Below are 18698 nucleotides of genomic sequence, written 5' to 3' on the forward strand. Positions count from 1 at the left end.
ATCCCGAACAACTTTGACCTCTTCTCGAACAACATTAACTTCAAACTTAATCAATATATTAACATTCACTCCGGGCTGTTCACAAAAAGCTGCACTCGTACTTGTGCTCGTCTAGCTTGCTCTTCCACTTCCTGCTTCTTCCTCATTTCTACCGCTGATTTTTAGAACCAACGGTGAGCAATATGCGCCACCTTGTGGTGGTTCATGCGCTACTACATGCAAAATCACAACACTTCAAATCAATATACTTTTATGTTAAATTTATGGGGGCTACACATAGTTAAAGTCTTTCTCAGTTTCCCATCAGTCACGGTGGTCAGGTACTCTGCCAGCGTGTACTGTCTGTTTAGATCTGAATAACATTGAAGTTTGCTTTGAGTTTTTGTGGTGGATGTCCAATAGTTAATGTAATTGTCTTTTTGTTTAGCTATAATCTGGTTGGTCCAGATTGTGTGGGGGCGGTCCTGAGGCCTGGTGCTGTTAGAGGAGGTGAGCCTCAGGACCAGCTGGCTGAGGGGACTCCTCTCTATCTGCTCCTCTTGGAGATGGAGAGCTTTGTAGTGGTAGGAGTTTGGGTCACTTGCTTTTAGGTTTTTGTAGAATTTGATTGCTCTTTTTTGTATCCTAATTAAAAGGGGAAATTGGCCCAGTTCAGCTCTGCATCCATTGTTGGGGGTGTTCCTGTGGACTCTGAGGATGCTCTTACAGATCTCAGTGTGCAGGGTTTCCATTGGGTGTTTGTCCCATTTTTCAAAGTCTTGATTTACAAGAGGACCCCACACTTCACTACCATAAAGTAGGATTGGTTCGATTATAGATTTAAATATTTTCAGCCAGATTCTAACAGGTATATCAATTTTTGAAGACTTCTTTATAGCGTAGAAAGCCCTTCTTCCCTTGTCTCTGAGATCATTAACGGCCAGATTGAAATTCCCTGTTGAAGTAAGTTTTAGTCCTAAATATGTGTAGCTGTGTGTGTGTTCTATGTCAGTGGAGCCCAGTAAGAACCTGTGTGGGTTTCCCTGACACCTGGGTCGGTTCTGGAAGACCATAATTCGAGTCTTTTCCAGATTGACTGTCAGTGCCCAGGTCTGACAGAAGGTTTGCAGATGATCCAGTTGTTGTTGTAATGTCTCTTTAGATGGAGCGAGCAGTATCACATCATCTGCAAAAAGTAGACATTTAATTTCTGTGTCAGACAGGGTGACACCAGGGATCTCTGAGTCTTCCAGGGATTTGGCCAGTTCATCAATATAAATGTTAAACAGGGTGGGGCTCAGACTGCAGCCCTGCTTCACTCCTCTACTTTGGGGGAAGAAGTCAGTTTCCATGTTGCCAATTTTCACAGCACATTTATTATTTGTGTACATTGTTTTAATGATATCGTAGGTTTTACCCCCCCAACACCTTTTTCAATTCATTTCAGGAACAGACCGTTATGCCAAATGGAGTCAAATGCTTTTTTGAAATCTAAAAAACAAGAGTGAATTTTGTTGTTGTTCTGGTGGACGTGTTGACTGACTCTTTGACTCAGGACTTTGTGCTCACTGAGGAAGTTTTGCAGACGGCTGTTTAAGATGCTGCAGAATAACTTCCCCAGGTTGCTGCTGACACATATGCCTCTGTAACTGTTTGGATCAAATTTATTTCCATTTTTAAAGATTGGTGTGATGATTCCTTTGCTCCAGATGTCAGGGAAATTTCCAATGTTTAGAACCAGATTGAATAATTTTAATATGGCGATGTTGAATTTGTGGTCACTAAATTTCAACATTTCATTTAAAATGCCATCAGGACCACTGGCCTTCCCTGGTTGTAGGGCCTGGATTATAGCCTGCAGCTCCTCTTCAGTAATTTGGCAGTCTAAAGGGTTTTGACTGTCTTTAACGACTGATTCTAGAGTTCGTAGTTTGTTGAGGAGGTCATTATGGGCCGAATTCAGTGTAATAGAGCTATACAGGTTTTCAAAGTGTTGTTTCCATATTTCACCATTTTGAATAGCCAATTCTTCCTTCTGTGGTTTGCTGAAAGAGTGCCATTTTTTCCAGAAATTATTTGAGTCAATGGACTCTTCAATTACATCAAGTTGATGCCGTTCATGCTGCTGCTTTTTAGTTCGGAGTGTTCTTCTGTATAATTTCAGTGTTTCCCAATAATGGAGACGGAGCTCAGGGTTGTCAGGTTGTCTGTAGCCGTTTAGACTGTTTAGACGGGGCAGCAAGCCGCGAATTTGCCTGTCCATTTGGCAGCTCGGTCTGCGGTTTTAGACAGAGGACGGCAAATTGGGGGTCTGTTTTGGTCCGCCGATTTTCCACCTCGGAGGGTACACTTATTTCCGCCTCGCCTGCCATCTAAAAACGAGGCGTCAATGTGCCGGCCTCTGCGTGAGGTGGGCGGAGGTGTTGATGACCTGCGCTGTTGTGCGACCCACAGCCAGCGAGTTTAAAACCAAGAAACAGCTGATCACAGCAGTCAGCCCATCACTTCATCCACGGATGTCAAGATGAGCAACTGGACAGCCGCTGAGATCCAGGAGATGCTAGCGTCTCCTCGATTCCTAAAATTGGTTTAGGGTTGAAGTCTTTTCGTGGGAACAAAGTGGACATGACTATCTTTGTGTTGGGAAAAGTGTTGCTGGCCTTGTTGATCACTGCTCTCAGTGATGTTGCTAGCCGTTCTTGCTGCGTTCTCATATCATTGGTGCCTGTATGGATTATGATGTGACTCGGGCTGCCAAGATGTTCTTCAGACAGCAGGTCAAGGGCTCTGTTGGTAGTGGCACATCGGATTTCGGTTACGCTGTGGTTTGGAAACAGCCTTTTTTCGTCCAAGAATTTCCCATTAGAGTCTATAAGAAAGATAATGTCTGATGTGTGTTGTATGATGGGAGTTAATAATTGCTCTGCTGGGTGTTGCTGTTCGTAGGGAAGACTGAGGTTTGTTTGCAGTTATGCTGCAAGTCAGGAGAGGCAGCCAGTGGGCTGGTGGGGATTTGTGGTTCCGGGAGGTTTGGGTTAGTAGAAAGTTGCAGCTGCTCATTTAGACTGTTAATTGTCAGGTCTCTCTCTCTCAGCTTCTCGGCCAGTGAATAGATTGCTTTCTTATTGTCAGTTCTCTCTTGCTGCATTTCTCTTAGCAGTTCTGTTAGCATGGCTAGTTCTTTCCTGCATGTGTCTCTGTCATGCTGAAGTTCTTTTAGCTGGGTCTGGGTGTCTTCATATTGTGTCTTCATTGTTGACAGTTGCTGATGGATCGCAGATTTTATTTATTTATTTATTTTTTTAAAATCCAAGATTCACGATCTTCCGGAGTAAAATAACGCATTTCATTTTAAAGAGAATTTGCAACATTTCCTTTAAAAATTTAGGATCGTTTTCTGCCAGAAAACAAAAATGGAAACACTGTCTCAGTTTGACAATGCTCCTGCATAGGAAAAAATGTACAAACATTGTCAAATACTGAAAAGTGTAATAACACACAATGGCCGCTAATGATAAGTTTCAACTCTACTGCAATCCAAAGTGAAAATTGGAGAAGAAAACCCTATGGCATCTGCATCCAAGTATAACATTTTACCATTGATAGTGAAAGCAACTAAGTACTGTAAGTCAGGATGAATAGGAATGCTAGAATATGCATTTGTTAAATCAATAACTGAAAAACCCAGTCTGATAGAATGTTTACAAACATTAGTGTTAGAACATCTGCTGGATGCTGACCAGCTTCATTTATGACCCTAAGGTGTTCTAATGATCTCCACCCCCCATTTGGTTTTTTCTGTCAGGCAGGATGTGGGAGGTACATGGTGAGATTTAGGAAGTCAACAATGGCACCTTAATTTATGCTAGGCTGAATGACAAAAAAAATGACTTCAACAGCTTTAGGGAATTTTGCAACTTTTAAATCCCCCCAAATTTAACTTGCTTACAGCCTCAAGCTATTAATAGTGTTAGAAGCAAATTTCTTAGTCTTTAGCAGTTCAAATGCTCTAACCTTCCTCCTCAATTTTATGGCTTCAGTAAGTTCTTGTGATGGAGCATGTGGCCAGGATCCCCTCGACTCCTCCCCCTCTTCTTGATAGGGGTCAGCATGTGGCCAGGATCTTGACTCCTTCCTCTCTCCTTGATTAGAGTCGGGGGTAGCGCAATCAAATGAAAAATGTCCAAACCCTTCACACCTGTAGCACTTGCGTCTGTCAGTGTCATCGTACTTCCTTCTGTGTGGCCCAGCTCTCCTCCATCCTCTGCTCCTCATGCCACCGTTGTTCTGATGGGACTGCTGTTTTTGTCCTGGTTCCTGCGGGTTATCTCTCTGATAATACATCATCTGAGCAGATTGAAGTTTCTTTGTTTGTTTAAAATCCAAGTCTGTTTAATTTCTTTCCGTGTGCAAAACATGTGTGCACACAGTTGTCATGGGCTCTGTTTCCCAGCCCACACAGGTAGTCATGACACGGTTCTTCAGGCCTGGATGGAGATCATTAATCAGAGCAGCCTTTAACAGATCTCTGTGTGCCACGTGTGCTAAAAGGCGGGTGGAAATAGTAGAGATTGCATATGGAGGAGGCAGTTTTCTTTCTTTTTCCCTACGTTTCTTAAACCTTTCACTCTTACACAAACCTTCTTCTTCTACTTCTTCCTCTTCTTTCTCTTCTGCTTTCTGTTTTATCATTAATCCTGCTAATGATTTAGCTTCTTTAATTTCTGCTTCTCTTTCCCACTTTTGGAAAGCTTGCCAGTCAATACCTTTCTTTCCTACTTTCTTTTTCTTTTCTTCCAACATAACTCTACACCGTTCTAAACATTCTGTGCTAAATGTACCTTTAATTGGAAACACCCCCTGAGTTATATGGTGCCAAAGGGGAACATCCTGAACAACAGTTCTTCCCCATTTTTCTGCCATGATTTTAGCAGGACCTGAAAGAGGGTCATCTAGAATTTCTAATTTCCCCGTTTTGTTCCCCATAATGTTATATTAGTGACTCACTGGGACAGACTTGCTTAAACTTCCAATGGGCTTATCATTCACACAATACTTCATAATCACACTGATCTTTCCATACTTCACAAAAACTTGACACAGACTGAACTGAATGCAATGATAGACAGGTATGTTGTTGAGAACATGCTCCTGTTATCAACAGCTGACTCAGACTCCTTCAGAGCACTCACTGGCAAAAATATCAGTCAGAAGAGGAGCCGGTCCGCCATGCAGGAAGACATTTTCTAAATACATGGATGCCGAGTAGCTAAAATGAATGCCGAGCTCAAAAGGGGGAATAATTAAAAGTAACGCAATAGTTACTTTTCCTGGTAACTAGTTACTTTTATAGTGGAGTAATTCCATTACTAACTCAGTTACTTTTTGGAAGAATTAACTAGTAACTACTAATTACTTTTTTAAAGTAACGTGCCCAACACTGGTCCAGTGTAAAATATTATGTTGCTGACTAGGCATGGGCCGGTTACCGGTTTCAAGGTATACCATGGTATGAGCACCATCCATCGCTGTATGCTAAATTCAAGGTAAAGTTTAGGTTGTCTTGAAATGAACGAGCTTATTAGCATCTGACATTAGTGAAAAGAGCTTGTTACTGAGGCAGATGGTAGTTACCATATCTTATCTTTTCTTTATCTCTATGATAGTAACTTTTTTTTTACTGCGGCAGATATGGTAACTAGCATGCTAAGATGGATCCATCTTAGCATGCTAAGGCGGATATGGTAACTAGCATGCTAAGATGGATCCATCTTAGCATGCTAGTTACCATATCTGCCTCAGTAAAGTTATCCATAACTTGTTTTCTTTCATCAGTCTTTATTGCTAAGACGGATAACACCAGCTAGTTTCCTTTCTAACATGAGGTGAAGAAGAGAAGCACATGTGTAATGTTTCTTTTATTTTAATGCTACAATTAAGTTTAGCTTGTATAACCTGCTGTGTCATTACAAATTCAGGTTAAATTCACATGTCTGTCTTATTTTTTTCTTTTTAGGACAGCAGTAGCTCTGGCAGCAACAGGGCATCCACCTCAAAAGCTGAAGGTCAGCCCACAATTCAGCAATCATTTGAGAAAGAATTCAGTCATTTTTTTTTTGTTATTTATTTTAAATACATATTTTCAAATATCCATGTTCTATATATTGTTTAAAAATAAAAGACTGTTCAATGGAAAAGTTTTTTCCTTTTTTTGTTTTTAAATACAGACATTCAAAACACACATTTTAGAGCTGTAATCATAATACCGTGAAACCGTGATATTTTTGCCTAAGGTTATCATACCGTCAGAATCTCATACCGGCCCATGCCTATTGCTGACATCTCCATTTTTATAAAGGTCAGCAAACAGAGTCTCAGGTTTTCCCTCCAGTAGCTTCTGTTTAAAACCTTTTGTTTGAGATTCATTTTTTACCTCAGAAGGGTAGTGGATTGGGTGGTAGTTGAGCATTGTGGAAGTGATTGGCTCATGCTGGTGGGGCTGTTGGTATACAGCATTCTGATTGGTCAGATTACTTCTAGTTTCCGTTGGTTCTCACTGGGCCTTATTTGAATGAAATAGGCCTAACTGAGAACAGAATGGAATCCTAACTGTTAACTGTCAATGCTAACGTTAGCTTAATTTAGTTGACTGTTAAAGCATAGCATAAGCATACAAATTAATAAAAAATATGTGAAGGAGATTGGTTTTCAGAGTTTTCCAGTTCCTTTTCACGTTTTTGCTACAGACACATTTCCTCCATTTCTTAGTAGATGAATGTTCTTCAGTACCTTGGATGTAGATTGTTAGCTAGCAGAGCTAGCATTCTCCTGGTTTTGTCCTTGCGTCTGCTCCTCTGGTCATTAATTGTCCGCTGTAATCCTTCCTTGTCTTCGTTTCTGATTTTATTTTTTTTTCCTTTTTGAGTTTGTATTTGTCTTCTCCTTCCTTTCTTATCGCATATAAGTGTAAAATTTACGCATTTGACTCTGTTTTAACAACAAACAGGTACAATAATTTAGGAGCTCTTGTAAACCATGACTTCTGTTTTCCGTTGCCAAGCAACTTTTTCTCTCTTTCTCTCTCTCCCTCTCTCTCTGAAAGTGATCTGATAGAGGTGTTTGTTCTTTCACCGTGAAGGCTCTCAAACAGGTTTGGTCTAAATCTGTTATAGCATAATCAACAGTGCTGCTGCCAAGGTTTGAACAATACGTATACCGTCCAAAATAGTCCCCTCGCAGCCTTCCACTGACAATGTACAGACCCAGCTCTCTGCAAAGCTGTAAGACTTGTTTTCCACTCCTGTTTGTGTTTTTGTCATTGGGAAGGATAGGGAAGTCAAGGTTGGTTCTAGTGATGTAACTGTCACCTTTCATTACTAGTAAAGTCGAGCTCCTCACCAGTTCTAGCATTTAAATCTCCAGTGATCAGCACAGATCCGTGGGCCTGGAAATGACCGATTTCTCCGTCAATGGTGGAGAAAATCTCCTCATTGAAATATGGAGATTCTATTGGGGGAATATAAATTGCACATAAAAAAAATGTTTTCTCAGTGGATATTATATTGTTTTTATTTTCTAACTAAATGTGATATTTCCCCTTTTTCATTCTCTCTCTTTCTCTCTCTCTCTCTCTCTCTCTCTTTCTCTCTCTCTCTCTCTCATACTGTTGGTAATACTGTAACTATGATTGTCTCAATCACATTCATAGTCACAATCAATCAATCTCAGTCAATAAGTAATCAAAAACAATGAATCAATCAATCAGATTGTGTCAACAAAAAATGTCATTAAAACAGTAGTAAACAGGCTACAGTTCAAACACGTAGTCTGTTGTCAAAAAAGATGAAAACAACAAACAACAAATATGTGTATCACTTCCTGTCTCTATGGCAGGTACAGAGATTGTGGAAGTTTATGTTGAAGTTGTTTCTGAGTTGTTTCTCAGGTTCCACTGGCTGTCCTCAGGTCGTGACATGAGATGATGAATTTGGCTGCAATGTTCTCACATTTGGGCATTTCCCCAAGTAAATATGGGAGTTTCTCTATGTCTGTTTCAGGGTGTATTTGTATTATTTTGGGAAAGTGTTGATTTCTCAGAGCCTGGTATTTGGGGCACGAGGTGAGGAAGTGCAGTTCTGACTGGACCTGTTGTCGGTCACAGTGGGAGCAGAGTCTCTCCTCCTCTGGCAGCCAGCTCTGTCTGTGCCGACCCTTCTCTACAGCCAGGCTGTGTTCACTGAGTCTGTACATAGTCAAGGCTTTTCTTCATTTAGCATCTGTTACTGTGCTCAGATCATTTGCTAATGTGAAGTTTCTTTTTAGGGTCAGATAACATTTTAATTTACTCTGTCTTTTAGTTGTTTCCTTCCAGTATGCGATGTAGATTTCTTTTTGTTGGTTGATAATTTGGTTTGGTCTGATTGGCTTGGTGTTGAGGTCCCGAGGCTGTCCGGGCCGTGTTGGGTTGTCTGGACAGAACCTCAGGACCAGCTGGCTGAGGGGACTCTTCTCTGGCTTCAGCTCTTGGCAGGTTAAGGCTTTGTGGTGGTATGTGTGGGGGTCACTAGATTTTAGGTGATTGTAAAATTTAATTGCTCTTTTTTGTATTTTCAATATGAGGGGGAATTGGCCGAGTTCTGCTCTACATGCGTTGTTTGGTGTTTTTCTCTGGACGTGCATGATGTTCTTACAGAACTCTGTGTGGAAAGATTCTATTATTGTTTTGTCCCATTTGTCAAATTCATGGTTTAGTTTTGGTCCCCAAATTTCACTGCCATAGAGAATTATCGGTTCTAATACAGACTGGAACATTTTTAGCCAGATTTTAATTGGAATGTCCAGTTTGATATTTCTTCTAATTGCATAGAAAGCCCTCCTTGCTTTGTCTCTCAGATCTTTCACAGCCAAGTTGAAGCTTCCTGTGGAGCTTATGTTGAGGCCAAGGAATGTGTAGTTTTTTGTATGCTGTAATTTAGTGGTGTCCAAATAGAAATTGTGTGTGTTGTCCTGACTTCTGGACTGCTTCTGGAATATCATAATTTTGGTTTTCTTTGGGTTAACTGTCAGAGCCCAGGACTGACAGAATGTATGCAGGAGGTTGAGGTGCTGCTGTAGACCTTCTTTTGTTGGTGGCAGCAACACCAGGTCATCTGCATACAGGAGACCCTTAACTTCTGTGCTGTTCAGGTTGAGACCAGGTGTCGTGGATTGATCTAATTGACATGCAAATTCATTGATGTATAAATTGAAGAGGATTGGACTAAGGTTGCATCCCAGCCTCACCCCACGACCTTGGGAAAAGAAGGCTGTTTGTGTGCGTAGATCTCATACCGTTGTCGGTTAAGATACATTAATTATTGAATGATGAGGTTGATTAAAAGTGTTTAACACAGTGTTCTATCTCTTTCTTCTCTGTAATGTTAACAGATGTATCTTGTTAGGAGACAACAATTAAACTATTTTTTTGGGTAGGAGTGACAGATTCTTGCATTATTAAGTGTGTAGCTCTTTTGTCTAATTCATTTGTTAATCTATTGTTTACAGACATGGCGTCATGATGGAAATGACTAGTAATAGTAATTTTCTTCAATCTTTACCAAAGGTTTATACCTTATCGTGTTAGACATAATGAGCTTCTATCATCCACTCTACGCGCGAGGTAACGTCTTGCTTTTCATTGCAGCATCCATGTTAACAGTGTAGCCACACTTGCTGCATGAGTCACACTTCTCAAGCACATGTCAAGCGAGGCTGCTGCGGCACTCATCTGCAGATTCAGAGTCTCGCCTATCTATTTCTGCGACACCAGGTGGTTCTCTGAAAACGACAGTCATATGGCCATCATACTAGCGTTTGACTAGTTATACTATATGAACCTGTAGAATATGTCACAGACCTGAAGAGAAAACACAGAACAGGCAGTTGTTTTCCTGTGCACTCTTTTTTTCTTCTCCCTCCCACTTTCTCGCTTTCAATGGGCATGCAAAGAAATCATGTCATCATATTTAATTATCAGGCAAACCCTATGGAAACAGATAGGGCAAGGCTACCTATGTGAACACCCATGCAAGTGAGCAGTAGCAATGCAGCTGCACTGTACTACACAAGCAGCCAGTGTGGCCAACATGTTACTTAAAGCAGCCTGCACCCTCTAAAGTGTACCTTCAGGTTAAATCTACTGAGATTTCTCCTCTCTGTTTCAAGGTAGTTTTAGCTAGTCAAACACAGACAATTACAGCCAAAATAACTGTATAATGATTTTTTGATCATCTTTAATAAGTTTCAGTTTTTATTTTCTCAGTGCTGGGTCCCCGTTTCTTCCAGTGTGCAGTTTTTCTATGCTGCAATACTACCTGGACCCAGATTTGCTTTGTGGTGATTTAATAAAGCCCATTTGTCATTATGAAACACAAGCATGGGTCTGAAGTAGTTCTTAAAATGCATCTTCAAGTTAGATTTAAAACAGAGCCCCTCTTCAATAGGGCCTGAACATCAGGTAATAAAGCAGAACTCATCCTAATGTCGTTATCACCTTACAACTTCCAACAGAAAGTTTTGGTGGCAAGATCAAGGGGCATGAGGACAGTCAGTTTATTTAATTACATGTGGGTTTCTTAATTAGCCATTTCCTATATTCTTTTTTTTTACTCAGCCCAATAAGATATGATTTTGGGTTAAGTCTTGTTGTCATCCAATTTCAGATTTAAATAAAGAAACTGCTGAAACATAACGGATATTGTTAAGAAATAAGCTCCTTTATTCAATCACAGTTACTGAAAAAGAAACTATTACTAATGTAGAAAACAGACTAGTACACTCTCATTTCACTCAAGCACACAGGTTGGGGTGGGGGCAGGGGCAGGGGCACACAGAAAATGTAGCCGACAATACAAACATATAAATATCAAAAACAAAACATCTTGTACACAAAACAATAGCCTCAAATAATCTCTTCAATGTGCATCTGGGAACTTTGAAAAAAACAAGTCAAGTGAAAAACTGATATATGGCAAATCAAAAGGAGCTTTATAGGGGCCAGAATTCAAACAATGTTATGTTGACTGGTCAAAGATATAAAGTCCAAGAAAAAGTACATAACATCATCTAAATAATGGCACAATATAACAGAACATGTTTGTGGCATTTGTTTAACTTGGTGCCATTCAATAAACCATCTCTTGCTACACGTCTATTACCACAAATCCACACCTCCAATTCAAGTGTCTAAAAGTAAATGCATTTTTGCAGTCTAGCCACCAACAAGCAGCACTTCATTTGCAAAAGACACAAACAAAACTTCAACAGGCAACTTTGGATGTAAATTTCAACATTACAATTCTTCTTATTGTTTAGGAAGCCTCTGAGGAGAGTAAAATGACTCATGGCAGAGAATTTTATGTTAATTAAAGAGTTTGACACAAGGCAGTGGAATCCTAGGCAGCAACATACCTTGTTATCTTAATGAAGATGATTTTAAACAAGGCAGTAAAATATAAATGTCCAGCAGCACACTGCTGCTTACAGGAAGGAAATCGCTTACACTAATTATAGCCTGGTGTAATAGATTCACTCTCCACAGAATCTTTTACAGTTGTAATTAGTGCCAATTAGAGAAAGATAATTTATTTATGCAGTAAAATGGATGTAAACTGTTGCAGCGGGGCACTGCAGAAACACTTGTGTGTTGTAACACATACAGGAATCAATTTTTAATGTTGTTAAAAGGTTTAATCCATATATGTTTTAAATTACACAGATCTTTGCATAAGGGTCATAAACATTAAGTACTGTGACATTCATGAAAATCTTTCCTGACATTTCTTTTACACAAATCCTTCACAATGACCTTAGGGACATGGTGGAAAACTGTATAATTCTGTGCAAACATTAGAAGTTTGAGAAATTAAGAAACAAATATACCATGAATGATGACGGGCTGAAACTATGTGTAAAAATTTGCTTTGGTTGTTTAGGTTCTGCAAATAACAGTGTATGTAATTTAGCAATCGGTAGGTAAACTAAGCTACACAGGTATCACACACATGAGACATTGGATGAGTCAGAAATCATAAAAACCTTACTATTCCAAAATTTCCCTTGCTCTCAACAGAAAAGCCATACTGCATACTCTATAATGTAAAGAACCAGTGTTTGGACTAATACTCAAAAACATGTCATATATTATTTTGCACTTAAATATAATAATTCTGTTAAAGTGTTATACTTTAACATATTATAATGTTAAATTAATTTAGGCTGTTGCATTCTGACCCTGTTGTTCAAGTCCTTTGCAGTTCATCTAGATGTCTGCTCCATATTATCTGTGCTGGCCAAGGACACATCACTGTGCAGGAGTTCAGCAGCCCATTGTAGAACTGCAGATATCACATTTCTGACTGTAGTTCAACAGTCCACGTTTCCAGTTTGATTGTCTGAAACAACTTTGACTCAGCTTTTGTGTAAAACTGCACAGCAGCCAAGTCAAGCTGTTTGTACTAAGTCCGGCACATGAGAACATCGGCAAAGGGGCCCAAGAGGTTTTTGTTGAAGATACATCTGACCCACACAAGGTAAGTGGTGAAGGGCTTAATGTTGTCTGAGAAAGTGTAGTTCTGCTGGGGAAGTATATAAGGCATGTATGTGTTCTCTCCCTGCTCCTGGATCCACACCTCATACTTTACCTCTCTGACCTTCAGGTATTTCAGATTCCATGGAATCTGCCAGGAAACTGTGAGTTTAGCCTCGTTACTGGTTTGTACTGAGGTCTGACACTGAGCTTCTCTGACTCGGCCTGGGTGTACTGTGCTGGCTGGCTTTGACTTCTTCAAACTGGGCTTTGACTTCATGCCCTCATTGAGGACTTCCAGGAAGGAAGGGATGTCCACCAACGTGTCTTGGTAGATCCGGAAGAGCCACTCTGGGTTACGGCAGCACAGGTGCCTGGGGACATCTTTGCTCGCCAGTATTCGCTCTTGCTCCTCCTTCTCCAAGTGAGCAATACCCCCTTGTTCCCAGGGTCTGTCTGGGTGGGGGATAGTGTTCTCCTTCTTAGTGTTCCTCCAGGAGACATAGTGAATGTCCATGCCTGGAAGGGAGGCCAGGGTTTTATACGGAGTGTACTGCTCTGGGTTTACAGCAAAGGGGAACAGCTCCACCACAGTAGCTCCTCTGGGGAGGAAGAGTGAGGTGATAAGCTGAGCTCCATGCATACTGACTAACATGGTAGCACCACTGATCACCTGGATGATACTTGGGAAAGTCTGTTCCTCCAGGGATACTGTGACCACTCTCATCTGGAACTCCTGGGCCAGTGCCATGATCAGCTCCTCTTCATTCAGTATCAGCCTCGTTGTTGAACGACTAAACACAACAATGTATCCATCTTTTTTCTCTTTCTCCTTCTCATCTTCAGCACTCGCTCCATCCTTCTCCACCTCCTCCACCCTTGTGATGTTCATCTTCTCCATCAGAGCACTGGCAAACTGCCGGATCTCGTTTCCTGAGACCAACATGTTTGCTTTGGGCCCCTGTGGCTGGACAAAACCGTACTGGTACCAGGTGGTCATCTTGGACAAGCCAACGTAAGATTTTGTAAAACACATGAGCTTGCCAAAGTTTCTAAGCTGTTCTTTGAGCAGTGGCTGCTTGCTGCTAAGAAGTCGGTAGAGGTCAAAGTGTGGGCCTTCACCCCAGCCCTCCATAAAAACCAAACGAGCCTCATCATCCAAGTCTGAATACTGTTTCATAGTATAGAAGGCTGGGAGCAGGTCATCGTGGAACACATGCATTAGGTTGTCTGGATTGAACCGGTTTAGGATTAGCGTCACATCAGGTACAAACACTGGTTTGGGCATAAACTTTAAAGTAGCAGCTGGGAGCTCTAAAAAGTTGAAGTACTGGGTGTTGTGATCCTCTACAGAGGACAAGTCCAACAAGGCAGGTTGGAAGCGCCTAGACCCCAGGTTTGGCAACATGACAGAGGAATTAGAGTGAAAGAACACAAACTCCTCTGCCTCGGAGCAGTAGCATAAATAGTCAAATCGGCAGATGCGGTCGGTGTGCATCTTGCCGGTGCAGACCATGCGTGTGCCATGTTCCTGAAGAGCCTGTAGGGCTACATGGTAGTCGATACGAGCCTGTGAGAGCTCCTGGGACTGCCTTGTCATGTGCAGTTCTTCCTCCAGCAGAGCAGCATGCTCACTCAACTTTGAGTACTTCCAAAGCAAAGCTGCAACTACAGAGACCAGCAGCCCATTAAGGAGAGCACCCATGCTCATCCTGCAGCCTGCCACTGAAGCCCGCATCATTGCTGTTCCTGAGGACTCTCCTCCCAACTCCAACTGGCCTCCGAACTCAGAGGCAGGCGACGAGACATCCGCCACCAGGTATCAACTTTGGAAATGGGGGAGAGGATGGGTGGGACAGGGCGAGATGAGGTTAGGTGTGGAGAAAGCAAGGAAGGAAAGAGAAAAAAGGAAATATTTAATAACAAACTAATCATAAGTGTCATAATCATAAAAACATAACAAAAAGTCTGAAGACCTGATAACCAGTGTAGCAGAAGCAAAACAGCACTGATATAATTAACACATCAATTGTAAAGTCTATCCATGCTGCAGTGGCTTTTATGCGAGCAATACAGTCCAATGATTCATCAGAGCAGGTTGCAGCTCTCGCCTTTGGGAATTGTGGTTGTTTACCATGGCGAACAAATGAGACGCTGTCCTAAACTTAAATCCTCTGCTGAACTCCCTGAATATGTCGAGACAAATCACACTGTGAGGAGGCGCAGAGAAAAGGACAAGAGCACTGCTCTCAACTCTACTCATCTGCATACTGAGAGAGAACAAGTGAGTCATTAAGACTCTACATCAAACCAATGGTAAAAGGCCAGCAGCTGCCTGCAAACACAAGGCAAATAGCATGATGAATACCTACATGAGGGCTAGCCCTTCTACTTTATAGCAGTGGTTTCATATTAATTAATTATTTGCCATGAATTACTTGTTTGAGTACTTAAACTTTTTTGCGACTATTGAGTTAAATTGTAGACCTTGAGTACCATACAACCATATGCACATGTGCAAATAATCAGGGACATGCAACTACATCCTGGTCCTACTGAGTGGGTGATGGACTTACCTCCTTGGGAGACCAGAATTCCAGCTCAGATAACATTCTGAGCAGCACTGGAGACCCAGGTAACTCTTCCCTAAACGTACCTCTTCACTTCACAGATTTCCAACAAATCACTACCTCATGTAAACAACCACAAACCAACAAAACAACTTTCAGTAACACTTCATTCATAACACCTGCATACACATTACATGACACCTGACATAAACATAGGCCTACATATCCACTCATAAATGGTTATTATACCACATTCAATGTCAAATTGACATCTTACTCTATGTCAAGTGACATAGTGGTCAGCTGACATACTGTCATACTGATAGTATATCATGAGATTTAGCTGTATAAATAAAGGTTAAACAAAAATGTCAGCATCAAAATGACAAAACTTGATGACAACTGACTTATTATTTTTCAAACTCCTTTTTGGGTTTCATACAGGGTTTCTGAAGTTGCATGTTGTTTCTATGATAGTAAATTTTTTTAGTGGTGAAAGTAATTGTCTAAAGGTCTTATATCCATTTAAATCCTGTTTTATTGACATGACATCATTTCTGCAACGCTATCTGCTGGTAATGTCAGTAACATGTTTAAATCGGATTTTCCATTATACAGTCACTAGTTTTGTTATAAAAATGATGCTTTTGATATGTTAATTAATCTCGGACGCCGGCATCCTGGCCACTAGAGGGCCTGCAAGGGAGAACACAATCAGGGTCTCTTTCAGTGGTGGCTAGCTGAAAATATGTCCAGCAGCATTGAAGCTTTCTCCCTTTATATGATCACTTCAGTAAGTAAGTAAGTGAGTAGGCTATGCAATGTCTCTGCATCAATACCTTCAGATTTCTGTAGGATACCAGAAAAAGTTTGATAATGGTAAACTTTTTGACACTGTAGCCAAGGCTTGGCTACTTCTTTAAATAGCTTAAGATGTCCATCAGAAAATAGAATATGATGATAAAGTGGCAGGCTACAGACTAGATTTTTGTTATTGACCACATGTTACATGCTGATTAGAAGTTAATTAAAGGTTGAATTATGGAGAATGTTTATTAACCCTTAGGAGTCTGGGGTATAATTGACCGTTTTTGACTACTTTTGATTTTACCATTATATTTCACCTTAAAAACTATTTAACTTGCCTTGTTTGGTGTCATTATTTTCAGCACAACCTCACATGTGTGATTGAATAGTTATTTTTTCATTTTGACACAGTGTATTAACACAATAGACCTAAAATCACAAAAAAACATAGTAGGAAAAAGTTAGATTTTTTCACTGTGAAAACCACAAATATGTTTAACGAACCATTTTTATTACTTATAATGCAAATCTAAATTGTTGTTTGCTAAAATTGTGCATAAGTGATTACAATTAGTAAGTTATATGTAACTATATACATTTAAATGCAGGCAATGCCTCAGGCTCAGGCCTCCCTCAGCTCTCCTGCCTGCTCCACATTCAGCCGCCCCCTCATTGTTTTGACTCACAAAACAAAAAAAACGACTCCACTACACACTAAACAAATGCTACAGAACACACTAACTATACACTCCAAACACGCTAAATGTCACAAATCTCTCAACTCTCAAAACCCGTCATCTCTATCGCTCTCTATCATCGTCACTGCTGCTGTCACTCTTTTGCCGCCGTCCCTCCTGCAACTTCCCCTGTTCCTCAGATCACGTGTTTTGCCATATAATTTTGTGATTGGTTGGTGTGGTGCCTTTTTCCACCAATAGGAACATGTTTTTTACCGTTTCTTCCTGCACCAAACGCACAGCAAACGTGACGATGTTAGCGAAAAAGTGTGGCGGACATTATTTATCGTATCTCCGCTTTTTCTTGGCCTATCAACACAATTTAAAAACTGGTATCCAACACATACGCCGGAACCGAGACCCACTGAGGCTGCGTCTCGCTGCTACATCATCTTAAATCAGTCACGTGATTTGATCACGCCAGCGTGATCGTCGACACCTTAGGGTTAAAAGGGTTTTTTAGGTAAATCTCATGATATACTATCAGTATGACAGTATGTCAACTGACCACTATGTCACTTGACATAGAGTAAGATGTCAATTTGACATTGAAAGTGATATTATGAGTGGATATGTAGACCTATAATATATGTCAGGTGTCATGTAATGTGTATGTAGGTGTTGTGAATGCTTATGTATACTCTCTTCAAATGAAGTGTTACTAAAAGTTGTTTTGTTGGTTTGTGGTTGTTTTCATGAAGTAGTGATTTGTTGGAAATCTGTTAAGTGAACAGGTATGTTTAGGAAAGAGTTACCTGGGGTCTCGAGTGCAGCTCAGAATCTTATCTGAGCTGGAATTCTGGTCTCCCAAGGAGATTAGTCCATCACCCACTCAGTAGGACCAGGATGTAGTCGCATGTCCCTGAGTATCTGCACATGTGCATATGGTTGTATGCAGTAGGCGATTTGAGGGGGGATGAGGGGGGATGTCGTCCCCCTTGTTAGCAAAATTACCAAAAAGCATCCCCCTTGTTAACCTGCCATCACTCTCCAAGCAGCAGAGAGTGTGTGACAAATCACAAGCGGTCGCGATCAGCTCCGGTGCACTGTGAAGTCAAGCCGGGCACGGCTGCTTTGCGATCCGGCTGCCTGGTTTATTTTTGACTAAAGCTGCGACAAGCTGCACAGCGCAGATCGCGCCAACAGGAAGTCAGAGACACAGGAAAGGCATAGAGCATCCGGTCAATTTTCAAAATAAAACACCCTGTACAGACTCCCGATTGTATAAAAACTAAAAAATGACCAGATCAACAAAAGTTTGCTATCTATGTTCTAAAAACAAAATGTTACTTTTTGTTAGCATTTCTAAGTATGTCTGTTCAGAACATGGTGGTTTACGTTATGTTGCCAATTGTAATTTTTGTGCTTGTTTGTAGTTTAACCATTAGTGAGGTAGCTGTTACATTTCCTGATACCAGCTGTTTTATCCCCCATTGAAACGCACTCTGCTGGACAAACTGTGTCATTACACCAATTTTTTATTACCCCAAGCATGTTTTTCTGCATTATACTTTTTAAATATAAGGTTTTAAAACCTTATGAATCAGCCGATAAATCAATAAAGGCAAATGCTATTTTGCACAATGTTCATTGTGTGTCCTTCAAGGAATTTAGACGGTAAAAGATTCCAAGGGGTCATGTGGGTCATGTAACTTAAAAGAACCCTGCTTGTAGTGTATTGTGAGAAACATGAGAAAACCTGCCTGAATAAAATCAGTCCACTGCTACAATTTAAAGGTGTACTCATTAATTTAATACAGTTACAGTACCACTTTGTATCTGCTTGGGTGCAGACGCTTTTCTGCTTGCTCTCGCTTCTGCTTGCTATCTTTTCCACTGTTATTATTTTTCTTCACTGAAAGATTACAGGCAGCAACTCCTGGATATTTACAAACCACTGGGACAACAATTAACTGACTGCTGCTGCCTTATTTCACTTAATAAGGCACTTTCACTTTTTAAAAAAATTTCTTCCGAACTCCGTACTTTCAGAACAAGGCCTTCGAAGTAGCACAAGCCTATTAGCAGCTAAAGCCTATT

General features: G+C 40.7%; 1 protein-coding gene across 1 annotated transcript in view; it reads right to left on the reverse strand.

Moving 5' to 3' along the window:
• Window positions 1-10712: 10712 nt before the first annotated feature.
• Window positions 10713-18698, reverse strand: part of pomgnt2 (protein O-linked mannose N-acetylglucosaminyltransferase 2 (beta 1,4-)) — a 46094-nt gene continuing 38108 nt past the window's right edge. Inside the window, exon 2 of the mRNA XM_030394384.1 lies at window positions 10713-14370. Within this exon, the coding sequence (XP_030250244.1) occupies window positions 12474-14285 (1812 nt within the window). The 5' untranslated portion in view covers window positions 14286-14370 and the 3' untranslated portion in view covers window positions 10713-12473. The remainder of the gene's footprint in view (window positions 14371-18698) is intronic.

The sequence above is a fragment of the Sparus aurata genome, chromosome 17 (genome assembly GCF_900880675.1).
Source record: "Sparus aurata chromosome 17, fSpaAur1.1, whole genome shotgun sequence".
NCBI classification, from domain to species: domain Eukaryota; kingdom Metazoa; phylum Chordata; class Actinopteri; order Spariformes; family Sparidae; genus Sparus; species Sparus aurata.